This window comes from Hyaena hyaena, unplaced genomic scaffold, assembly GCF_003009895.1.
Source record: "Hyaena hyaena isolate Hyena2069 unplaced genomic scaffold, ASM300989v1 scaffold_99, whole genome shotgun sequence".
Lineage (NCBI taxonomy): Eukaryota > Metazoa > Chordata > Mammalia > Carnivora > Hyaenidae > Hyaena > Hyaena hyaena.
Window position 1 is genome coordinate 847,550 of NW_024080731.1, and position 25,660 is coordinate 873,209.

The 25,660-nt window shown below is 39.6% G+C and overlaps 1 protein-coding gene across 1 annotated transcript in view; it reads left to right on the top strand.

Annotated features, from left to right (window-relative positions):
* NAV3 (neuron navigator 3) overlaps positions 1-25,660 on the top strand; it is a 366,296-nt gene that overhangs the window by 188,577 nt on the left and 152,059 nt on the right. Inside the window, exons 9-10 of the mRNA XM_039235544.1 lie at positions 15,855-15,963; positions 16,678-17,061. Of these exons, the coding sequence (XP_039091475.1) occupies positions 15,855-15,963; positions 16,678-17,061 (493 nt within the window). The remainder of the gene's footprint in view (positions 1-15,854; positions 15,964-16,677; positions 17,062-25,660) is intronic.

The window sequence follows — 25,660 nt, forward strand, 5'->3', positions numbered from 1 at the left end:
AGGCTGGCGCGCAGGGGCGGGGGCTTGCCCGCAGGGTGTTCTGAGCCCGAGCCCGCTGGAGTGAGGAAAACCGGGTCCCTCTATGGCTCGTCACCCGAAACACGAACTCACAGGCTAATTTCCCAGTTTTTAGTTCCTTGCCTTCCCTCTCGAGTTCCAGCCAGCCAGGGGCGCGGACGCCCCAGCCGCCCGGGAGCTACAGTGGCGGCAGGCGCGCCACCACTCTGAAGTCCAACCTCCAGGAGCAGCACAAAGAAGCAGTTTGTGTGCTCAGCCCCCTCCAGGACCAGTTGGCGCGAGGGGACCTGGTGTGCAGGTATTTGGCAAGTACGGTCTTTCTAACGGAGGTTTTTCTCCCCCATGAGGAGGTTTTTCTGTTTCGGACTCTCCTTTTCCCCTCTCACTCCCCGTAGAGGGTAGAGGGGGATCGCCTCCCACCCTGGAGTCTCCGATCCCGGCCCGATTTTATCTTCCCCGGTTCGCACTCACGTTAGAAGTCTCTCTCAGTGGATTCTGCGTCTTTTTTTCTCCCAATCTCTCAGGTTTTGTAAGGTTTCCAATGGCTTCAGATCTTTTCTGTGTGATGTATGGGCGTGAGTGCAAGTACGGAGCTCCTTACTTCTCCGCCATCTTGCCCCGGACTTCTGCTAGGATTTCTAAATTCACTGATCCCACAGCTTTTTACTGACCTTCACCAAAGTCTTCATTTTCTTTCTTACCCTCCCTCCCCCACCCATAATCAGCTGAATCCCTGTGGTAACTGAATGCAATTTGACTCTTGCATATATTCTTTACAATTGCTCCCCTCTCACTTCATTTGATAAAATCACAGACCTGGTTACATTCAACTCTCCACCTGTTCCATACTAGCAATGAATGAACCTGGAGAAAAACACATCCTGTTTAATGTGATCCACTTTACATTTATGATCACCAACCTCAACCTCAAATGAGTATTTGGTGCTGCCAAGTGATCATTCTGTATTTCTCCAGTCCATTCACTTTACTTTTTTTTCATCTAAGAATCCTCTCAAGTTTTTAGATGATGATTTCATATCTTTTCTTCACAAATTTACCATACCAGCTCTCCCATCCTCTCTTTTTACTGATGACCTTGATGTCGATTTCCCTGGAAAAAGTAAAAGCAGAGAGAAACGCATTTCATACAACCCTACCATCACATCTCCCCGTATATTTATACCCATTCTTTCCACCTTTCCTTGGATTACTTTTTCTTCTACCTCCTTAATAGCTCTCTCTACACCAAATCTTTCTCTTTAGTCCTCAGGATACTACCTCACTCCAGTTTTAATTTTTGAAAAACTGAAACCGACTTCTGACCCCTCCTTTCCTTCTTTCTTACCTTCATGATTTCTGTTGTTGCTTCTGTATTCTGACCACTAGAGAACTGTACACCACAAAAGCACTTGAAATTATTGCCAAGCCCACAAAATATTTCTTTGAAGACAAAAGGAAATAGGGGAAATGAGGGGCGCCTAGATGGCTCAGTTAAGCGTCTGACTTCGGCGTATGTCATGATCTCATGGTTCATAGGTTCAAGCCCCGCGTGGGGCTCTGTGCTGACAGCTCAGAGCCTGGAGCTTGCTTCAGCTTCTGTGTCCCCCTCTCAATTTGCTCCTCCACTGCTTGTGCCCTGTCTCTCTCTCAAGAATAAATAAACATTAAAAAATTAAAAAAAAAGAAATAGGGGGAATGAAATGTTCGAGGAAGTAGAAAAAGTAATTCTGGCCTCTGTGCTGCCATTATTTAGCTGAATTGTTCATTGGTTTCCTGGTTTTGTTTTGTTTTTTTTTTTTTTTGGGGGGGTGTTTTTGTTTTTTGTTATTAAGCATTACATGTCTGTAATGCTTAATAAACTCACAAGATTGTTGAGAGATACAGTTTCATTCATCCATCCATATTTTCAGTAATCTTCACCTGGTTCCTTATACATGCCAGGAATTCCAAGAGTTGGGAAGACAAACACGACTTAGACATGAATCCTCCTATGGAAGAATAAGAGACAAACTTTACCACCACAAAAAATTAAATTACTAGATGCCTAGGAACAAATAAATTAGCTATAAAGAGTTATATAGGGCTTAAAATAATATTCCAGGAAGAAACAACTTCAGTGAAAACAATTTGAAAAATGAATTTCTACTTACCTTATTATTTTCATTAGTTTCTTATTGTAAAACTAGCCACTCAATTCACTAAAATCTTGGTAGCTCACTGGTTTTCTATAATAAAAATTTTCAACACCATTGCTATTGTTGAACTTGTACTGTTAATGGTTGGTGTGGCATCCTCACTGGGGAATAATTATGTTCTGTTCTGTAAGTGAGGTAGACTTAATGGTATAGAACTGTGATGGATTTAGTCTTGGCAGGAAAAGATCCAGGTTTTGTGAATTTTTGAAGCCTATGCAATTTGAGAGAGCCTGAAAACAATGCAAAAATAGAAATATAAAATTACGTGTAGTATTTTAGGAAGGAGTTTAAGCTAGTTAGAGCTCTGAGTCTTAAGAACCATTGGCTTCATAGTAAATATACCTTGATGTTCTGGTATATTTTGCCTGACCCGTATCCCTTACCCCATCCGCTAATAATAGCATCTTAGTTTTGTTTTGTTTTTTTTTTTTTCCTTTTTTTGGTGGGGGAAACCATCGCCCTATCATCAATCACTGTCTTAAGTGGCTCAAGTGAAATCGACCCAAGTGGATCAAATCAAAACAGTCTTTCCCTGACCACAGTAACCCTTTCAGGAATAGATATGTGACCCAATGCAGTTTAGTCAAAACTAATGAGAATAAATCTCAGAACTTTCCCTAAAACTGTTAGAAAAGAGACAGTGTTTATACACGAGATGTGAAGCTAATCAAAAGAAGCCTGGAGCTGCTGGCAGTTACCTTCACCCTCAGGTGAAACAAACATTGAGAAAACAACCTGGAGCAGAAGAGAATGAACTCGGGGCGCCTGGGTGGCTTAGTCGGTTAAGCATCCGACTTTCGCTTAGGTCATGATCTCGCGGTTTGTGGGTTCGAGCCCCGCGTCGGGCTCTGTGCTGACTGCCAGCTCAGAGCCTGGAGCCTGTTTCAGTCTGTGACTCCCTCTCTCTCTCTGACCCTCCCCTGCTCATGCTTGTCTCTCTCTCTCTCTCTCTCTCTCTCTCTCTCCTAGAAATAAATAAAAACATTTAAAAAAAAAAAAAAAGAAGAAGAGAATGAACTCAAGGTCATTGTAGGGGATGTCTGAGCCTCTGTGAAACAAGCCATAGTTGAAACTGTCCTTCCCTCCACCCCTCCACTCTTTGCAGGGGAAAGAAACATCCCTTTTTGTGCTTAAACAATGTGAAAAGCATCCCTATAGCATGACCTACAAGATGCAGGACAGATACAGTTGGGGGGTACTGTTAAGGAGCAAACTTGAATGGTTCACACTGAAATGCAGGTTTGTTAGAGAGATTCACTAAGTTAGCCGGGAAGCTTAGCTGTTCACACTTTGATGTGCAGTCATTCACATGAAGTTCTACAAAACACTGTCTTTGCGATTAAATGGTAGTGGAAGTTAAAATGTAGTTAAATTATGGTGCGAAGAAATGTATCTGAAATGAATAACAATAAAATGGCATACTGAAGAAAACTCAAGATTTTTACAGTTGGGTGACATTATGTCCTTTGAAGTCTCTACATGTATCATTCAAGTTTCCTATTTGTCATTTTCTTAAGGAAAAAAATGATATTTACCCAATCTAATAATGGTGGTCCCATTAATTATTACAGTCAAGTGTAATGTATTAAGTAACTTACGGCAAATGGTGAACAAGCTTCTTGTTTCCAGCCTGTCCTTTAAGATTCACGCCACAACCTTGATGCTGTAAGTCCAGCCAAAATGATGGTTCAGATATTACTGCTTTGGCTTGAGTTTCATTCCTACGTTAATTGACAAAAAGAGCTTGGCCTCAGAGACCGTTCATTCATCGAATGCCAAGAGATCCTGCCAAAATGTAAATGGAACCTCATGTTTTAGTCCATGGGAATCATTCAGGAAAGATTTTAGTTTAGTTGTTTTGTTGTTGTTTTACATAGGTTCACACTTGCTCTTTTGTGTGTGTGGGGGAGGGTGGGCGTGCGTGCACACATAAGGCTTTTTACCAACATGTGTAACATTTGTTTAATGCACTTTTTAACCTTTATCTAGAATTTATACTCAAATGAAAAATATTGAAGGATGCCAGGCTGAGTTAGTATTAGCAAAGCTGGTATATTGTTTGTAAAAAAGTAATAAAATAATGTGACAAATTTAGGAAATCATTTTAGAAGTGAGTTTTCAGATTAAGCAGAAGGATAAGTTAAAGGTTACATGTGTTTTCTGACATATCAGATTCTGTCTTGAATAATGGTCAATATCCGGTATTTAAGATCTTTGTAAATGGTCATTTAAGTCGCATTTTTTTTTAATGTTTGTAAAAATTAAGAAATCAAGCTCAGGTTATTTAAATCAGTTTAGATCTTTTACCTAAATAGCAACTTTACAATTATGTTTACTAAAAAGCTGAGAAACATTCCTTTTTAGAACATTAGAGCAGCTATGCTTCATGTTAAGCCTTGGCAAAATTAGAACGATTCACATATTTAGTATTGATTGTGGATATTCATTTCCTATGCCCTGAAGCTTCTTCTTCTGCCTCATATAACATACATTCATCTGGGTGAATACAAATAAGTATAATTATATCCATATGTAAATGCACATCCAAAGCAAGCAGGTATAGCTGCTTCTAGAGAAGCAATGAGTGGGTGTCCCATGGTTCAGGGTAAATGATAAGCTGATGTAGTTCCAGGGGGAAAACTTCTATAGCTGTAAATTGACAACAATATTTTTAGACAAACAAACACAAATATCCTTTTAATGCTTTCTGTTAGGGTTATTTCTTCAAAATAACTAGCTCCTCCTTATCAGCCCCTTCCTGGGTTCACCCCTGCTGGAGGATTGTATTTCCTGACCCACTGAATCAGGAGGGACTACGTGACTTGATTTGACCAATGAAATGTGAGTGGAGAATGACATGGGCCATTCCTGAGCAGAAGCTTTAAGAACCAGTGCTAAGATCTCTCATCTCTTGTCCCTCTGTCATAAGATCAACATGTCTGAGGACTGGTATTGCTCCTTTAGCATGGGTCTTAGTATATAGGGTCCCTGAATCAGAGCTGGAGCCAACAAAGTGGACATTAATGTGAGCAAAAAATGCACCTTTGTTTTTGTAAGCCGCTGGAATTTCTAAAGTACTAGTAAATTCAACATAACTTAATCTAAGCCCTGGCATTCCTGACATTGTAGTCTGCATAATTCTTTGTTGTGGGGGGGCTGTCCTGTCATTGTAGGTGGTATAACAACCTCATTGGCCTCTACCTACTAGGTGTCAGAAGTACCACAGTCCCCAGTTGTAACAACAGAAAATGTCTCCTGAGGTTGCTGAATGTCCCCTAGGGGAGGATCCAGTTGAAAACCACTAGTAGCAGCCTGAGAGTTATCAGAGTGAGGTCCCAGAGCCAGCAGTATCTGCGTCATCTGGAAATATGTTAGAAATACAGAGTCTCAAGCCCCTTTCAGACCTACTGAAGGAGTAGCAATGGGGCTAGGGCCCTGCAAGCTGTAATTTAATGAGCCCTCCAAGAGTTCTAAACATGAAAGCCTGAGCTAGTCTAAGCTGACTGGTACATAAACTCCTCTGTATAGAAAGAGGGCATAATTATTGCTTCCCATTATTTTGATGTCTAAAGCATAAGAATTCCCTTTTTTTTTTTTTTTTTTTGGTGAATCTATAAGACTTTCTTAAGTCTTATACTGTATGTGTGCTTTAGTGTAATACACGTCAAAGTGAAGTATTATAACCTTAGTGAATTTACTGTGGTCTCATAACCTGGTGACTCACTAGATTGCAGTAATTCCAAATAAGAAGAAATGTTTTGCTTAGGAATCAAAAAGGGAGCAGCATTTTGATCTTTTAAAAAATAATATGTAAAATAATTGTTTTTATAAGGATAATCATCAGTTTCTGTGAGTTGACATTTGTACCCTCATTTAAGCACATTTTATATAAAATATTTATTAAATTTTTTAAATGTTTACTTATTTTTGAGAGAGAGAGAGAGAGCATGTGTGTGAGCAGAGGAGGGGCACAGAGAAAGAGGGAGACTCAGAATCTGAAGCAGGGTCCAGGCTCTGAGCTGTCAGCACAGAGCCTGATGCAGGGCTCAAAACCATGAGCCTTTGAGCCATGAGATCATGACCTGAGCCAAAGTCAGAAGCTTAACTGACTGAGCCACCCAGGTACCCCAAAACATTTATTTTTAAAGACTGATGAACTGAGAATCAGTTTTCACTTTCATAAGTTTATGGGTTTGCTTCATTGCAATTTTTTTTTTTTGCAAATACTTGTGATTTTCCTTTAAATTCCCTTTTAAATTCCCTTTCATATATGTGTGTAAAATGGATCTAGGTGTGCTCTGTTTTGAGTCTGGGTAGAAGAATAAATTATCTTTGCAAAGTAGGTTATTATTCTACGTAAAAGTATAGGCAGTGTGCATTATAATGCTAATTTCTATAGTTAAGGAATTGGGCATTTCCCATTGTTGAGGTAAGCAATATGAAGTAAACTCAGAAGTAATTAGATCATATTAGTTCAGAAAATGACAAGGACTTATGTAACAGTTGGAATGGCACAAATACTTCTATGTATTTCTCCACTTTCCTCCTTTTAATACGGAATGTTTATGGGCAGAAAACCTCAAAAGAAAATTGTTAATACTTTTCTCCTTAGTTCTAAATGGTACAGATGGTCCCTACTATACCTAATAAGTGTTTTAAAAGTTTTCCTGGGGCACCTGGGTGGCTCAGTTGGTTAAAGTCTCTGACTTGGTTTCAACTCAGGTCATGAGCTCATGGTTTGTGAGTTGGAGTCCTACATCAGGCTCTGTGCTGACAGTGCTGAGCCTGCCCTCTCTCCTTCTCTCTCTTCCCCTACCCTACTTGCTTGTCCTCACTCTCTCTCTCTCTCAAAATAAATAAGTAAACTTAAAAAAAAAGTTTTCCTAAAATCAAATTTCAGGATGCTGGTATGGTATACACAAAGAGTAGAGATAAATATAATAAGTTTATCTTATAGGTTTTCTGTTTTTATTAAAATATCAAAAAACAAAGAGCTGATGATGCTGCCATAGGTTTATAGAATAGACCAGAAAAAATCCTCCATATCAAAAAACATAATATGCATTTTATATTTTTGTCACATCATTATATTCTACATACTTGGCCAACAACTTTTAATTATGTACTATGAGTGAAAATATTGGGGGGAAACCTCTTGAAAACCTCTCTTCTTGGCTATTTTTTTCTGTAAACAAATCTTGATTTTTTATTGTCATGTTAGGATTTTCCTAAATAGTTTCAGAATAACACGCCCTTGAGAGATGAGGTGAAGTCTTTCCCTTTAAAGCATTATCTGCCAGCCAGTGGAGAGTGTCATGCTACGTTTTTTTAGGTCCTTTACACTCTTGAATTTGATTTGTGCTTTTACAGCACAAATCCCAACATTCAGAAGGCAGATCTGCCTGCTTCAGCTGCCTGCAGCTACAGAGAATGAGTCTGTCATTCTCCAGAGTCGGAGAATGTGTGAGTGTGTGCATGTGTGTGTGCGCGTGAGTGCGTGTGTATGTGTCCGTGGCTGAGGCTGGGTGGCCAAGAGTGATTTAAATGTACGTAGGGCTAATAGTGTAGCATCTCATTCAGGCTTGGCTTTGAAACCTGTGGCATTCTGGGCTGGACAGCCGCTTCTGTGCTTCTGTTTTAATTTAGCAGGATGTTTGCTGCCATGGCAGCCAGCAGCATCTACTGCAGCAGCAAGGAAGGGCCATAGATCTGAGAATGCAGGTAGAATACTAAAGCACCAGACGCTCGTGCAGCACTGGGCTTCGGCGCTTAATCTCTGCTCTTAGGGGGCTCTGCTGTGGAGGCTGTCCGTGCCCCACTGTGCCAGCTCATCTAGAGTCCTGGGCTGCACACCGAGATCATTGAAGGGCTGGTGAGAGGTAGGGGAAAAAGAAAAAGAAAGAAAAAAAACAAAACAAAAAAAAAACGTGAGAGAGATCGCTGGTGCTTCATTACCTCGCATTGAGAACACAGAAGTGGTAGAGGGAAATGTGGACCCGTCGTCCTGCTGAGACCTGTGATTGGATGAAGACTGGAAAATGTAGCCGGCTTCCTGTGCTACTTTCAGCAGGAGCCGTGTCTTTGGTGAACTCTTTTCTGCTTCAGATACACTCCAGCAAAATGTTTGTAAGTACTGCTGATTAGAGAGAGAATGTGGCAAGCTAAATCGTGGGCAGCTGACTGATTGTACTGTCGCTCTAGAATCTCATGTGAATGTTGGAGCCTGCTTGGGCTTTTCCTAAAGTGCATGTGTTAATTAAAACCCAAAAGCGCCGGTTGCTCTCTCCGTGTAAAAGGACAATATGAAGTCCAGTTGAAGAGAAGAAGCCCCTGGAAGAGCCATGCAGCGGCCGGCGGAACTCTCTGTGTTTCGGAGCAAAGAAGTAAGGAGAAAGGGAGCCTGCCTTCAGAAACAGAAGTCTTTGACCAATCTGACCCTCACCAGTGAGGGGGAGAGGAGACCCACTGTGCGCATTTCCAACTGGTTTGGAAATGCAGCGAAGGCCAGCCAGAGAGAATCCGACTATGCAGAGCGGCGCTCCCTGTCCCGATTTCTCTCGCGCTCGGTGCAGTCTCTGTACCAGGCCAGCGGCCCCGGCGGCTGGAGCGTCCTGCCCGCCAGCCGGTCAGGCGGTGAAGGCTTCGAAGACTGGTCTTCCAGAAAAGGCTTCGAAGGTGAGAGTGATGAAGAGAGCAGGTCCGAAGATGAAAACGCATCCTCCAGGCAAAGCAGCATCAGCAGAAGCTGGGCTGAGGAGGAGGGGGAAAGCTGCCTGAGGGAAGGCACAGCTCATCTGGATGAAGACGTGATCCTTACGATGCTGGGTGACCTGGAACAGGCCCTTTACACTGACTTGTTAGGTAAGTCAGGTTTGTTCCTAAGGTGAGGAGGGAATTTGAGAAAGCTGCACATTTGCATTGGCCAAATAGCTCCCATTCTTTCCGACTGGATTTTTAAAACTGTCCTTATGCAAAAACATCTTTTTTTAAATTACTTGTTGCGAGTATTGGTTTTGTAAAGCTAAGCTTTGAGAACTGGGTGTAAAGTCTATTTGGAGAAAAGAAATAGCAGCAATCTGCCCTGGGCATTCTTGGTCTGATATCCAGGACATTCTAGCCATCTATAAAGGAGTGTTAACGTTTTAAAATTCCAAACATGTGTTTTACTTAGTAATTAACGGGGCCTAGTTACTTAACTTCCCTCAAGGTGACCTCGCCACAAATATGGAATGAACAATGAAGGGCCTCTTGGGTAAATTTTTTGTAAAGTTGGTTTTCTTCTGCTGCCTCAGTGGTGACCACATAGATGGTCCCTGTTTGTGCCTCAGTGATAAGCACCATGTATTCTAGTAACACTTTCAGAAACGCAGAGGCATTTTTTGACAGCTTTGCTCACACACCGCATTTTTGGGGGGAGGGGGTGGTGTTTGGCAAAATCATTCTCCTGAGCATGTATGTTGTAACTATTGAAACTGCTATGTCCATGACCACACTTTGTATTTTACTAAGTGAGGTTTTTGATGACATAGATCTCAGTAATAACTTCTGACATAATCTTTAATTAACTAGATATGGAGATGTCTCAAGTAATTCTTTGATTTTGTTTCCATTTAAACTTGGCTGCCTCCCTAACTAGCCAGACTGCATACATTTTAGTTATTATGTGTAAATTCAGTGCTCTCCCAAAGGACATTTACATCACACAGCTCCTTCTTCAGAAATCCCTAAGTTTTAAACCATTGATTATGTCATATTTTGTCACTGTGCATGTTTACCCAAAAAAAATTCCCTATAGGACTCCTCACATTTAAAAGAATGAAACCTGGCTAGTGATCTCTTTGTTTCTGATTCATACAACTGATGCTAAATGTAGATGTGTTTTTATTCTCCATGTAGACCCTCCTGTTACAAGATGTTTTATGAGGCTCTCTGGAATCTTAGTGAACCAGCTTAGAAGAAGAACGCTTGGGGAGATGGCAGAGGCAAATCTTGCTCAATTTTTCATGTCAGGTTGGCTTTAAAGGAGTAGTGCTTCCACAGTTGTGGGAATAGTGATATCTGAATCTGAATCTGAATACACCAGGTGCTTAGGCATGGAAGATTTAGTTCTTCACCATTGTGTGATTTCTGTGCTGAACTGTTTCTCATAAAAGACCTCTATGCAGTACAAAGGCAAGAGAGGGAGTCTTACTCCTTAAAGACCTTTTAAATTTTTTTGATCTTCTGAAACTGTAGAATCAAATAATATTCATCTTTTGCCTTTAAAGTAGTAGCATTTATCTTGTTGTAAGTACCTCTTATGTAAGTATTTTCAAAGATATGAACAGAGAGCAGTCCCCTGGCAGGATTCGTTGCTTGCTCTGGTAAATTATAGCATGCTGTGCGTAGGTGTATAGATGACATATGCCTTTTTGTGCATAAATGACTTGGAGCATTACTGTTAGAGGGCAATCTCTCAGTAGAAGTCTGTATGTGCCACAGTTTTTAAACCAAGCATCTGCTTATTATATTTATGGGGTTATTCTTTTTAAGGCTCCCCCCACCCCAGCTTATGCCAGTTTTCAAAAATGCCAAGTGAGAAAGTAAGGAAGAGTTTATTCAAATGGTTGTGACATGAATAATCATATCAGGATAATGAAGCACTCCAATGCAGTTTCCTAGATAATGATGGATGCTAAGTTGGTAAATATAGTGAAGCCCAGAGCACATGGGAATTTCAAGATTTCTGCCACGTGCTTGACTGGGTTCTGCTTCTAACTCAAAATGGCTTCTTCCAAGTTAATTTTTAGGCAGAGTTCCTTGAATTCCCTCTTTAATCTGGTGTTTCCTAATAGATTAGACCAAGGCCTGTGCTATAACCATATAGGGGAATATTTAAAAGATCATTAACCATGTTTTTGCTGTTTTCTGCCCAAAGTATCTAGCTTAAGATGAGTTCAAAATTTTCCATCCAAGTCATTGTTGGGGTCATCTACAGAATTAGGGTTCTCACGCAGCTGTATTCTAAATAATAACATTTGCAAAGTGGGTGGTGTAGAGGATATAATTCTTTGTGAACCAGGTTCATTCATTTATAATTTGATATCCTATTAAAAGATGACAGTGCTGACAGTGCTAATTACAATGTATATAATTAAAGCCTCAAATGTAAGAGCAGGACTGCATATTAAGCAAAAATGCAGAAGCCACTGTTTTTCCTGAAGGAAGCCTCCTGAGTGTCAGCCAGTATAGGAAGAGCTTACACACATTTTCCAGAATGGTATATTCTGTGATTACTTTTGAGTTTTTAACATTGTTGTAAACTGCTTTCCCATTGCTTATAAAGTGTCTTCCAGAAGTGGAGCTAAGAATAGGGCTATACTGAGCCTTAGTGGGAGAGAGATTATGAAAAAGACAGGTGATACACTTTTGGGACTAAATTAGCTGATCATGTGTATTTTTTCTGCTAACTTTTATTGCTACTAAATAATTCACTTTGTTAGTACTTTTACCTTTGGCCTTTTCTGTTGAACTTCCTTTCCCTCCTCCAATCTTCTAGACATCATCTGGATACAGATTTATAGGATGTTTTAAGATTTGCTCAATCCTTAAGGGGTTTGTAAGTGTATTTAATTATATTTTGCCTTTTGTGGGTCATTGAGAACATTTACTGTGATAAATTTTCATTTGCTTGTTATCTCTCATAGCATGAATGAGGCAGTAATTATGTTTTGCTCATTAAGGGCCAGGAGAAAAGATCCATTTGTTTGATTGCCATGAATACTGCAGTGCCATATGAGTGAATATCATGAATGAATAAAACCAAATGAGAAAAGAATGTGTGGTTTTATAATATGAGAGAAGCTTTATAAACAAAAATGGATTGGAAAAACTTAGGATCTAAGATGCCTGTTGGATTGACAGAAGGACATTTAAAATGAGCTGAGGGATGCCTGGGCTCCTCAGTCAGTTAAATGTCTGACTCTTGATTTTGGTTCGGGTCGAGATCTCTCGATTCATAGGAGAGCTCTGCTCGGACAGCACAGAGCTTGATTGGTATTCTCTCTTCCTCTCTCTCTGCCCCTCCCCCCTAAAATAAATAAACTTTTTAAAAAGTAAAAAAAAACTAAGAATAAAAGGAGTTGGGGTACCTGGGTGGCTCAGTTGGCTAAGTGTCCACCTCTTATTTTCAGCTCAGGTCATGACCTCATGGTGTTGTAGGTTTGAGCCCCACATGGGGCTCTGAGCTGGCAGAGTCGAGTCTGCTTGGGATTCTCTGTTTCCCTCTCTCTGTAACCCTCCCCAACTTGCACTGTCTCTGTGTCTCTCAAAATCAACTTAAAAAAGTTAAAAAAATATGTAAATAAAATAAGTAAAAGGAGCTGAAGAAGATGTGAGAAAAAATTTATATTTCAATAAATTTCATTTCAGGAATGTCTGTAAATATAGTGTCTCTATAATTTATATTAGAAAGATATTGAAAATAATTAAGATATCAACGTTATTAATTTTATGTGAGTTGACAAGTGGCTGAGAGGCAGCTTGATTACAGTGTAGAAGTTCTCACAGAGGGAAGGGTGCCAGTGACAGGGGACATGTAATTGTACATTCTACCACCTCATGTAAGGTCAGTGACATCCCCACCTCCTTCCAGTAAAGGTCATCTTAACACTTCCCTCCTTTAAGACTTTTCATTTCTTTGGGCACCTGAGTGAGTCAGTTGGTTAAGCATCCAATTTTGAGTCAGGTCATGATCTTGTGCTTCGTGAATTCGAGCCCCACATTGGCCTCTGTGCTGACAGCTCAGAGCCTGGAGCCTGATTAGGATTCTGTGTCTCCCTCTCTCTCTCTGCCCCTCCCTGGCTTGAGCTCTGTCTTTCTCTGTCTCTCAAATATAAATAAACATTTAAAAAATTAAAAAAAAAAAACAAAAACACTTGTCATTTCTTGAGGATCCTGGGTGGGTCAGTTGGTTAAGCTTCTGACTTGGGCTCAAGTCATGATGTCGCAGTTCGTGAAGTGTGGAGCCCGCTTGAGATTCTCTCTCTCTCCCTCTCTCTTTCTGCTCCTCCCCCACTTGTGCATGCTCTCTGTCTCTCAAAATAAATAAATAAACTTAAGAAAGATGTGTCATTTCTTACCCTCACTTAGAAACTTAGGTTTATTACTGTGTGAAATCTTATATTCTGATATTGGCTTTAGTGATTCTCCAATTTTGTCCCATTCTTCACTATTTCTTTTGCCCACTTTGAGCAAAGTCTCTTCTTGACCTCTGACTTTCCTTTGGCTGTAGTTATATTCTGCCCTTTAAGATTTTCCTTACAAAATCTTTCTTTATCTTCAGGGCTTTGCCAGATTATTTGGAAGTAAAAGGGAGCCATTTCTAAAATATACTGTTATACTTATGAGAAAGATGGGAAGAAGTTCCAGAAGTATCATGATTAGAATCTTAAGGGTTATCAACAGTTCTGAGTTGCAAAGAGATATTAATTTATAAGGTAAAAGATTATGTGACTTCAGTTAGTGTAGAAAAAGTTCATGCCATGTGCATGAGGGTATGACATATATTTTTCTGTCTCTTGAAAATATATTTAAAGGCCTTTTGTCCTAGTCATCCTATATGTGCAAACATAGGAGGAACTTACAGAGGACCATGGGGGAGAAGAAGGGGAAAAATAGTTGGGGAGAGGGAGGGAGGCAAACCATGAGAGACTCTTGAATGCTGAGAACACACTGAGGGCTGATGGGGGTGGGGGGGATAGGAAGGGGGGTGACGGGCATGGAGGAGGGCACTTGTGGGGATGAGCACTGAGTGGTATATGGAAACCAACTTGACAATAAACTATTATTAAAAAAATAAAAAAGAAATAAAAAAGAAAAAATAAAAGCCTTTTTTACACTTTCAGGTTTGAAATCATAATGCTACTATGAAGCATATTTTAATCATTCCAATAATTTGTAAATTTAAAAGTAGAGACTTATAGACTGGAAGCAGAATGATGGTCATTTCGGCAACCATCCAAGTTGAGCAATGATGAACAACGTAGTAATGTTTGGCTGAAGAAGAAAATAGAGGAATCAGCAGTTGTGTCTTGTGGTATTTAACTGCCATGGGAAAGGTAGTGTACAGTTGTTCTGTCAGTTTCAGAGCTACTAAGACATCTGGATGGAAATGAAAGAGAGGCGAATTATTCATCCTCAGAAATGTTTTCACGATTAGAAGTCTCTAATAGAAGGAGCCATCTCTTCCTGAAGAGGAGGCCTTTCCAATATTAGAGGTTATAGGCAGAGGGCAGAGGCAATGGCCATCACGCATGTGAGGCATAGACCATGTGAGGCATAGATGAGTTCCCTCACTGGCTAAGGTAAGGGGACACGTTCTCTGGAACTCCTACCAGCTCTATGATTATATTGTAAATAATCTGGCATGAAATCTTTGGAAGACAATGAACACGTTGAATATCTCCTCCTATTCTTAAAACAGATTGTAGATATGCTTCTTGCCTTGTCTGTGACAGTCTTCATACTGGAGTTTAATATATGCTATTTTCTACCTTCACTTTCCCTTCTCTTTTCCCTCTGCTTCCATTCCCTTCTCTTTCACACCATCCCCTTCCTTTGCCTTTCTTTCTTCCCCCTCCTTCTCATCAGTACCCTCCCCTTATTCCACCAATGCCCCTCCCTCCCTTCCTGCCCTCCTTCATCTTTCCTTCTGGTTAAAATTTCCCATCATGGAACATCTTTCTGAGCCCAAGTTGAACAGGAGAGAAACTATACTTTCTTACCGTCTCCCCATGTTCTCACTGTCCAGTTAGACACGTTTCTTGTACTGGGCACAGTGCTCAGACAGCCCATCCAGCCCTTGGGTTAGTTAGACACATTTCAGACGGCCACTGGCCTGGAAGGTATTACATGGTCTGATCAAACTGGGTTACTGGCACCTCTGCCTCCAAATGATAGGTAGTGGTTGTGTACAGCCAGCATTTATCACACTGGCAAAACTGCTTGTCTCCTGCCTATTAAACATATGCTGGCTTTAGATGCCAAGGACTCGCCTGGAACTGTAATGTCCCATGTGGATGCTGTGAGTCCCTGTAGAAAATGGAGAAGGAATTAAAAATAAAGCCATCCAATTTTGTGAATTTTGATCCATGAGTCTAATAAAATAAAAGACTTACAAAAGTATTGCTTCTATAAGAAAAGGCCTCTATCTTATTCCCCAGAGTCCCGTTGTATAATTGCCACCAGGTACATGTATCTTACCATTCTGTATATAACTAGAAATAAGTAATTATGTGGATAATTAGAATCCTAATAATTTCAGATTTTTAAATTAAGCTCAGTAACATGGAGTACTGTACAGTGCATTTCTGAATTAATCACTGTCACTTTGCAATGATTAAGGTCACGAATCTATAAAATATTATTGGATTATCATCACTTCTTATCAATTTATTACCTGTAATGTTACATTTGTTTCTATTCACATTTGTAGAAAGGAGAATTATAATTTTCAGATAATAGGCATTTGTAATTTCCTAACCTATTATTTTATTTTTAAGGAGAGGTATTTGTATTACTTAATTATGTATACAGTTCTTCTGAGACCAGGAAATGACTTGACTAATTGAATAATAATTCATTATTATGTTACTTTTTTAGGTGAAGACCCTGAAACAAGAAGAATGAGAACAGTTAAAAACATAGCAGACTTGAGACAAAATTTAGAGGAGACTATGTCCAGTCTTCGTGGGACCCAGATAAGCCACAGGTTTGTGGTTTTTTTTTTTTTTTCTCAGTTCTACCTATCTTTGGGCCAATAAAGACAAACCAAGCACTTAACCTCTTATAATGATAAGGAATTTAATTTTCCCTTACTATTTTCTCACTTAAATTTTACATGACATTCAACTGGTAACTTCTTGGCACACACCCAGGGACTTTTTTCTCCTAGCCATCTCTTCTTTGATAGAATGTCCCATTCAAACTGAATTAGCCACTGAAATTGCCACCGTCACTCCTGAGTAAATTCCCATGCCTGCACCACAGAACAGTAGCGGAAGTTGCAGTTGAAATGCATCTGGCAGGGGGAAGATGAAGGTAGAGAGATGGTCAAACATAATTTTGGTCAACTTCCAGAAAAGTTCTAGGAAATCTTTAAGGGGTTAGGTTCAGGGTTTGTTGAAAGTGTGAAACAAAAATTTGCTTTGTGTAAAATGTGATGTTGGCCTTTCTTTTGAAAGCAAAAAAGTAAAACCACCAAACAAACTTCAAATGAATGCCCCTCCCACATTTTGACCTCTGCAGAGGTGTTTTGCATCTCATAACGAATGCCAATAGCATCTCACAATGAATGTATGATTTAGCTTGCATGAAAGTGACATACTTCTAAGAAGCTCTAGCCTCTCCGGTCTTCACGTATTGTATTCTTGGTCTATGATCCCAAGTGAATCAGAGTATAGTGATTGCTTCACTTTGTTGACAGCACCCTGGAGACAACATTTGACAGCACTGTGACCACAGAAGTGAACGGAAGAACCATACCCAACTTGACAAGCCGCCCCACTCCCATGACCTGGAGGTTGGGTCAGGCGTGTCCTCGACTTCAGGCTGGAGATGCCCCCTCCCTGGGGGCTGGCTACCCTCGCAGTGGTACCAGCCGATTCATCCACACAGACCCCTCGAGGTTCATGTACACAACGCCTCTCCGTCGAGCAGCTGTCTCTCGCCTGGGTAACATATCACAGATTGACATGAGTGAGAAAGCAAGCAGTGACCTGGACATGTCTTCTGAAGTTGACGTTGGTGGATACATGAGTGACGGTGATATTCTTGGAAAAAGTCTCAGGGCTGATGACATCAACAGTGGGTAAGTGGCCATGGGCTCTACAGCATCATGTGAACGGGGAGAGTGATCTACTACGATGCATCAGCTCTAGAAAGGATATTTAGGTGAGCTCACAAAGTCATTAGAAAACATGATAAATCAAAGATTATTTGGGGGTATATCAGGCCCTCTCTTCAGCTCATTCAGGAAAAGTAAAATATCTAAAATCTCTATAAAATCTTTTCATTGTAAGCCATTAAATTTTTCTATTGTTAGTTTAGAGAAATAAATGTGCCCTGGGCTTTTCAGAATGATTTTCACATGCTCCTTAAGTAATAGATTTTGTAGTGAAAGACATGGGAAGGGGACAGGAGGAGTTTTGCTGAGCTGCTGGAATTTTTGTTTTTCTTTGGTTTGTCAAAGCTTCCTGTAACTGCTTGGAGGGACGAATATTTTCTAGCATTCTTCAGTTATGCACCTCCGATCTAACGTGAAGGAAAAGAATTTTAGAATTGAAAGTTTCGGTCTCCTTTGATGGAGATTTTTTTTTCAAATCTTAGCCTTTGTTTTTCTTCTGTTTTCTATCATATTCTAAACAAAAACCTTGTTGTGGTTATAACACTTTTAAAGATTTTGGCAATTTAGAATGTTTAGTTCAATCTGAAGATGAATGGAGGCAATTGGAAAGTCTAATAGATCTGCTTCTATTAATAATTGTAATTCCCTACAGACAAGAAAACTGATCTTAACTGGCCACAATTGTGTAATGCTGAAGAAAGGCTGGACTTCTATTAGAACTCAGATATATCTGAATTCAAAACCTGGGCCCTGTAGTGTAAGAAAAAGCTTCCCAATCAGTTTTATCATCTTCATGGGAGTCTGGGTTTTGACCTATTCTTTGTCCTTAGACATCTGAGAGGACCAGTAACAGAAATCATTCTTCTCTATGAGTAACCCTGACTTTGTTCATGAAAGATGAAAGAAAGAAAAGAAAAGAAAAGAAAAGAAAAGAAAAGAGAAAATCTTATTTGACAGATGACCAGACCTAAAAAAAATAATAATAATACAGATGAACTCTGTTGTGGTATCCAGGGCTTTCTTGGTGGATACTTTACCTGGTGGCTAAATTCCAACAATTTAGAATTAGGGAGATAGATGGTGGTCGGTTGTGGTAGGAAATAGTTGAGTTGACACTGGAGTCAGAGTGCACTTTAAGTTTCTTTCAACCATAGGTATCTGTGAACTGCTTGGGGCCTTAAGTTATCCAAACTTTTTGTTTGCTATCTATAATAAGGATAAAATTGCGGAATCTCCCCCCAACCATTAGGAATTGAGGAAGTAATCTACAAAATTGTACTTCCACAAAGCCTGTCCCAATATGAGTGTTGTATAAATGTCACTGTCATCTTTCCATTTATTATCATTCACACTCGTACGAATTTATGGATGCTATTGTTATCATTTTTGTACGTGTTGAATACCACCTAGGAGGGAGTACCCAGTTCAGGGAACATGATGGCAACGCAGGAATGTCAAAGGCATGAACTTTTTCTCCCATCTCTCCCCTTTCTCGCCCGTTCTTTCCACCCTCCCTCCTACTTCTTCCCCTTTTTTCTCTTTGTCTCTTTAAATGAGAGCATATGTGTGTATTCATATTTTATATTCACTACAGAATAAAGATTTAATCATATACATAAATATAACAAATTTACACACACACGTATATGCATGTTTATATATACACACATATACACGTATGTGTGTATTTGTAATATACAGATGCATACACACACAAGCATTCAGTCTCATTAGTTGCAATACTTACATTCTATAAAATCACCACATGCACTGAGTTAGTGAACACTGAACCATTGCTCCTAGAGGAAATACAGGTGTAGTTCCTGGGATCTTTTGGTCATGATAGTTTCATCAACTCATCAGAATATAGTCTTGCTGTTTGTGTATTTCAATTTAAAGCCAGCTTATTTATTAGTTAATACATATTGTGGATTCATTAACATTGAGCTCATTCCTCACAGCACTATAATCCATGCCTGCATGAAGCTTATCTAACACATATTTTTCCATAAGACACATCACAGCCTTCCTACACTTAGGAACACAAGGGCACTTCACTGCACTTGGGGGGGCTTTTAAACACCAGAATCTCAAACAGGAAGCACAAAAATGTGGAAAACGTGGCTCTAATAGATCGTAAAAAGGACACACTGGCAGTAGGAGAGCTGAATCAAGAAGGCAGAATGTCACCTTATTTGACCTCAGCCTGGAATGTCCTCGTGGGCAACTCAACTTTTTCTCTGTTCTGTGCCTGTCTATGAATGACTATGAATATGTTGCAATTATTGATTTGGGGCTACAAATTTTAGCCAGTAAGCAAGTTTGCAAATACGGAATTTGTGAATAATGAAGATTGACTCTTTTATTTATAAACAAGTAAAATGCTTATCCTGATAGAGAAAGCATATCTTGGGAGCAGTTTAAACCAGAAATCAGTGAACATTGACAATGTAACGTGTAAGTCATTTCAAAAGTTTCATACAGATAAAAACTGAGGCTAAGAGTTCAGAATAAGGAGAATGTGCTAAATACAGGCATGTAATAGAAAGGAGGGAATAAGAAAAGGAAATAGTTTAGTTATAGTCTCTGATTTATTCTTTTTATTTTTTATTTTTGTTTTAGAAAGAGAGAGAGAGAGAGCAAAGGAGGAGCAGAGGGAGAGAGAGAAAGAGGGAGAGAGGAAGACAGAGAGAGAGAGACAGAGAGAGAATGAATATATCAGTGAGAGAATATCTTAAGCATGCTCCAAGCTCAGCAGGAGCCCAAGGCAGGACTCGATCCCATGATCCTGAGATAATGACTCAAGCCAAAATCAAAAGTCTGATGCTCAAACCACTGAGGCATGCAGGTGCCCCTACATTCTCTCATTGAAACAGCTATAGGGGTGCCTAAGTGGCTCAGTCGGTTGAGCACCCAACTCTTGATTTTGGCTCAGGTCATGATCCCAGAGCCATGGGGTCACGCCCTGCTTGAGATTCTCTCTCTGTCTCCCTCTGCCCCTTCCTACTCTCTTGTGCACTCTTTATCTTTCTAAAAAATAAAAACAAATATCTATATAAAGAGGAGGGAACTGTAATAAGACAATATTTGTAAGAAAAGTATAAATATTGCAGAAAGAATGTCATTCAGTAAGCTTGACTAAAAAATTATTTTCAAAATCAGAGGGATACTTGGATTGAATGATATTCACTGACCCTTAAATTCATGGAATCTGAATACTTAATTTTGAGAGATAAGGACTATTGTGACCAGACCTCAATAACATTATACTAAGAAGTTTACACAGTGTACTTTAAGCAATAGAAAGCAGATTATAATAGTCACAGAATAGGGCCTGATAATGATTTCTGAAAGTCCCCTTTAGGGGAAATCTGCAAAATGGATTGAGGGGAGCAGCTCTGATGGTAGGCTTCGAACACTACTGCAAAAGTCCACGTCCGAGTTCTCTAGTCCAGAAACATGAGAGTAGCCATGTCAGCAGTGAAAGGATATGGGAGGTACCAGAGAGGAGAAACGTACAGAATTAATGATAGGCTTCTCCTGAGGGCTTCAGAGAGGCAGAGAATTCAGATACATTGCCCATTTTGTAAGCACAGAAGGTAGGAAATTATACCATTAAAGAAAATAGGCAGACAAACACTTTTTATTTTTGAGAAAGCAGAGGAGCTGCTGAGTGTAGAGTTTCCAGTACAGAGTTGGAGACAGTGTGGTATAAAAGTGTGTTGTTGAAAATGCAGAGGTAGTATTCTGGGTAGAGATAAGATGGGGGGTGTGGTCTCAGAGAGAAGAGAGCAGAACCTGTGGGAGACGTGAGGACTCCTGGGGAGAGAATGGAGACACAGAAGAGGGATCTTTAGCTGCAGTATGCATGTGTGTACGTATCCGAAAACGATCTCTGAGTCCATCCTATGTGCCAGGCAGCATGTTGGGACTGTGTGTGCAGTGGTGAGCAATAGAGTCCCAATGCCATGTGACTTACAGGGTAGTGCACTGTTTTGTTTTTTTTGTTTTCGTTTTTGTTTTTGTTTTGTTTTGTTATAACTGTTGTCAGGTTAGCTAACATACAACGTATACAGTGTCCTCTTGGTTTCAGGGGTAGATTCTTATAATTCATTGCTTACATACAACATCCATCGCTTATCCCAACAAGTGCCCCCTCCTCAGTGCCCGTCACCCGTTTTCCCCTCTCCTGTCCCCCACCGGCATCAATCCTGTTTGTTCTCTGTATTTAAGAGTCTCTTAAGGGTTTGCCTCCCTCCCTCTCTGTTTGTAACTATTTTTTCCCCTATGCTTCTCCCATGATCTTCTGTTAAGTTTCTCAAGTTCTACATATGAGTGAAAACATATGATACCTGTCTTTCTCTGACGTATTTCGCGTAGCATAATACCCTCCAGTTCCATCCATGTTGTTGCAAATGGCAGGATTTCATTCGTTCTCATTGTCAAGTAGTATTCCATTGTATGTACGAACCACATTTTCGTTTTTAAAATATTTTTGTAGATGCTCATTTATTCAGTGAATGAATGTGTACTATATACACACATGTATGCGAGTGTGTATGTATACATTCTTAGATTAGTAGTTTTTCCTTCAGGTAATGTTTTTTAATTTTTTAAATGTTTTTATTTATTTCTGAGAGAGAGAGACAGCATGAGCAGGGGAGGGTCAGAGAGAGAGGGAGACACAGAATCTGAAACAGGCTCCAGGCTCTGAGCTAGCTGTCAGCACAGAGCCCAACGCAGGGCTTGAACCCACGAACCGTGAGATCATGACCTGAGCTGAAGTTGAACGCTCAACCGACTGAGCCACACAGGCGCCCTGAGGTATTTTTTTTTTTTAAACAACCGAGTTCTGTATATAATAACACATATTACAGGCATACTTATACTCCAAAGCATTTTCTATTTTCCAGGACTCTACCTGTATTAGTTAACAGTAACTTCTGTAAGCAAGAAATCTCAGAATCTTGTAAGTTAATTCAGAGCTCATTTCTCCTTCATATAAAACCCTCCCTGATGTTTCTGACCTTTAGTTAGGAATGTATACCCTATGGTCTCTCAGAGAATAAGATGAATGGAAGTAATTCTGCTCCTGGCCCACCAGGTTTCCAGTGTCCCCCTGAGCATTGATATTCAACAGGCAGATGGAAAAAGAGAGGAAGAACTATGATGTGAGAATATTTCCTTTGTACGAGGTCTGAAAGTGGCGTATATGACTTCTACCCACATTCCATTATCCAAAACGGCTGTGTCACCACATCCAGTTGTAAGGGAGGCCGGGAAATATGGGTCAGCCCTTGCCCGGGAAGGAGAGGAACTTGGTTGAGGAGAGCTAGCAAGATTCTGCTTCATTCACTCATGAGAAAAAAAAGTTATATCCATTGTCCTTCCTCCTTGTTTCATACTTCAGTGGAAACACTTCAGGCTTCTGTTCATTTCTGTTCCCTGTCAGTCTTTCAAATGAGTCTTGGATAGTTGTACAAATGGGCCCGTTTAAATATGCATCACTGGTCCACCTGTTTTATTTTTGTCATCAGTATTCAGTATATTAAAAATAAAAAAAGACTAACAATAACACAGATCCTGGATGAAAACTTTCCCTGGTGATGTTGCCTTGTGTGGCATTATACATTTTGTCTTTCCCATGGCAGAGTACAGAACACAGAAATGTAAGGAATGACTCAGGCGTCTGTCCCCTGGGTGGAAGGTGACTAGACATGATCAGCAGGTGACATGGCTGGTTTCAGCTCAAGCATGATTGAGGGGCCTTGTATGGAGGACACTTCATGGGGTGCTGCACTTAATTACTCACCAGGTCACACAGAACAATTTCTGACATCTCTAGGATGCAGCCTGATACCTCAGCCTAGAATTAAAAGGTGGGAAGATGAGAGGAGTAGAGACATCCCAGGAGAATTTTAATTTGATGATGTTTTAAGTAAGAAATAAGGGCATAGAAATTGTGCTACAATTCATGAAAACAGTTGAGTCACAAGGTTAATTTTCTGTTCTGTTTTAAAAGTATGTTTCACTGATTCAAGGGACAAAGAGCTCAAAAGACATAGTAAAGAATGAAGGTGTTTAATTTAGGACTTTTTTCCTCCTGTAATCACAAGGAATGTCATGAAGTGAGTGGGAATGGAGTTTCATTTTTTCATGTACCTTAAGTAGAACTCTGAAAACTAGTTAATCGGCATTCTGAGAATTCAGAATTTTCTGAAGCATGCAAAGACTTATCTCTTTCTTCTCTTTTTAAAATTACTTTAAACACTTGGGGAATGTGAATCTGCCAGTAATTAGGAATTAGTCAGAGAAAGCCCTCTTGCTTATAATGAGTCCCTGAAAAAGTCTCCATTTATGAAGCAAAAAAAGGAACATATGGAAAATTGGGGAGAAAGTTACATTATTTTAATTGTGTAGAAATTGAAGTTATCTGCAGATGTCACAGTATAAATAGTTGGGCCAGAATATAACCTAAAATTCTACTTTAAGTCACATGCCCAAGCACAAAGTAATTTAATTCTGGGCAATTAACTTTGTAAAAAGGGAGGTGAATACTTTGATCCTTCTTTTCTCTGGATCTTCCTTCAATTCACACTTAGTAAACTTGGTGATATGAAGCATGCCTAACATTGGAAAGGGCAGGATTAAAAGCAATGAGTTGAAAGGGTTTATATGGCAAACCACAAATTCCTAATCCTAATGCTTCTATTAATTTCATATTCAAGATATGAGAGTTATGTTTAGTGAATGTGGAAATTCTAATGGAAAATAGCTGATTAGTATTAGCTGACACTTACATAGCACTTATTAAGTGCTAGACAATGTTCTATGCATTTTGTGTATGTTAACTCACTTATGTCTCTCCATAACTCTAAGAAGGAAGCTTATCATTCCTATCTCCATTTTACAGATGAAACAACTGAGGCCTGGATAGTTTAAACGGCTTTAGATAAAACTCAGAAAGTTTATTAATGAGCTTCTGGGAATTCAAAATTTCTTAAAGCATGCAATGCTGGACTTGAACCCAAGCAGTGTGGCTCCAGGCTGTACTCAACCATCATGACATACTGACCCTGTAAGATGGTCTACATGTCTGCATGTGCACATTTTTCTCCTAGACATTGATTTTTTATAATAGAGCTTCACAGCAATCATTCATTATTAGTGTAGTTTTTTTTGTTTTTTTTAAGCTAGCGTATTTGATCTAGGGGACAATAGTTAACATAATATCTGTGCTCATCTAAAGGAAGATGCTGATCTGGAGTGCCTCTGAGGTTTAAAAAAGAGTCCCAAAACTTTAGATGCCTTGTGTGTTCATGTCATTAAAAAATGGTTCATTTTAACAGTCACTGATTGGAATGTAAAAAACACAGAATTTTAGTAACTTGTGGTACAAGTTACTGTTTTGAATCTTGCCAAATCCCCACAAAAACAGACAAAGCAACTAGACAGCAAAGCCAAAAATTCACAATTATTGTTTATACATACAAGATGATGACGGGGCGCCTGGGTATCTCAGTAGGTTAAGCGGCCGACTCTCAGTTTCAGCTCAGGTCATAATCTCACCATGCTGTGAGTTCCAGCCCCACATCAAGGTCTGTGCTGACAGCTCAGAGCCTGGAGTCTGCTTCAGATTCTGTCTCCCTCTCTCTCTGCCCCTCCCATACACATTCTCTCTCTCTCTCTCTCTCTCTCTCTGTCTTTCAAAAACAAATTTAAATTTTTTTTTAAATTAAAAAACCAAAATCAATGACACAATGGCACACATGAAGATAGATGATTGCAGAAAGGTAATTTTGAGTGAAGAAAAGAAGTTGTAAAAGAGTACATGTAGTGTAACTCAATTTCTAGGAAGTTCAAATCCAGGAGATGCTAAACAATTTAGTTTTAGGGATACATGCCTATGTGACAAAAGTAAAAGTAAAGCAATGCTTACAACATCCACAACAGTAGATGTCTCTGGAAGGGAGATTAGGGGATGTCAGTGATAGGAGCTTGTATGGCCATTGAAGAAACTAGAAATGTCCTATTTCTGAACCTAGGTAGTAAGTGCATGAAAGTTAATATTATTTTTATTATTATTTGATAAGTAGTTTTATACCTTATATACCTGCAAAAATATATATTTCCCTCAAAGTTTTTTTTTCCAAAAAGTATGAAATTGCTATGATGAATTGCATATCTTTCTATTCATTGAGAAGTATAATTGAACAATATTAAAATATGAGATTTTTAGGGACACCTGGGTGGTTCAGTCAGTAAAGCATCTGACAGTTTTGGCTCAGGTCATGATCTCATGTTTTGTGAAATCCATGCAGAACCCACTTGGGATTCTCTCTCTCTCTCTCTCTCTCTCTCTCTCCCTCTCTCCCTCTCTCCCTCTCTCCCTCTCTCCCTCTCTCTGCCCCTTCTCTGCTCTCTCACTATTTCTCAAAATAAATAAATTTAGAAAGATAAGATTTTTACAAATTTTCTCTATTTCAGTGAATTACAGACATAATAAGAGTATAATGATACAGATTCACATATTTGAACAGACTCCATCTTATAATAGCTGGGG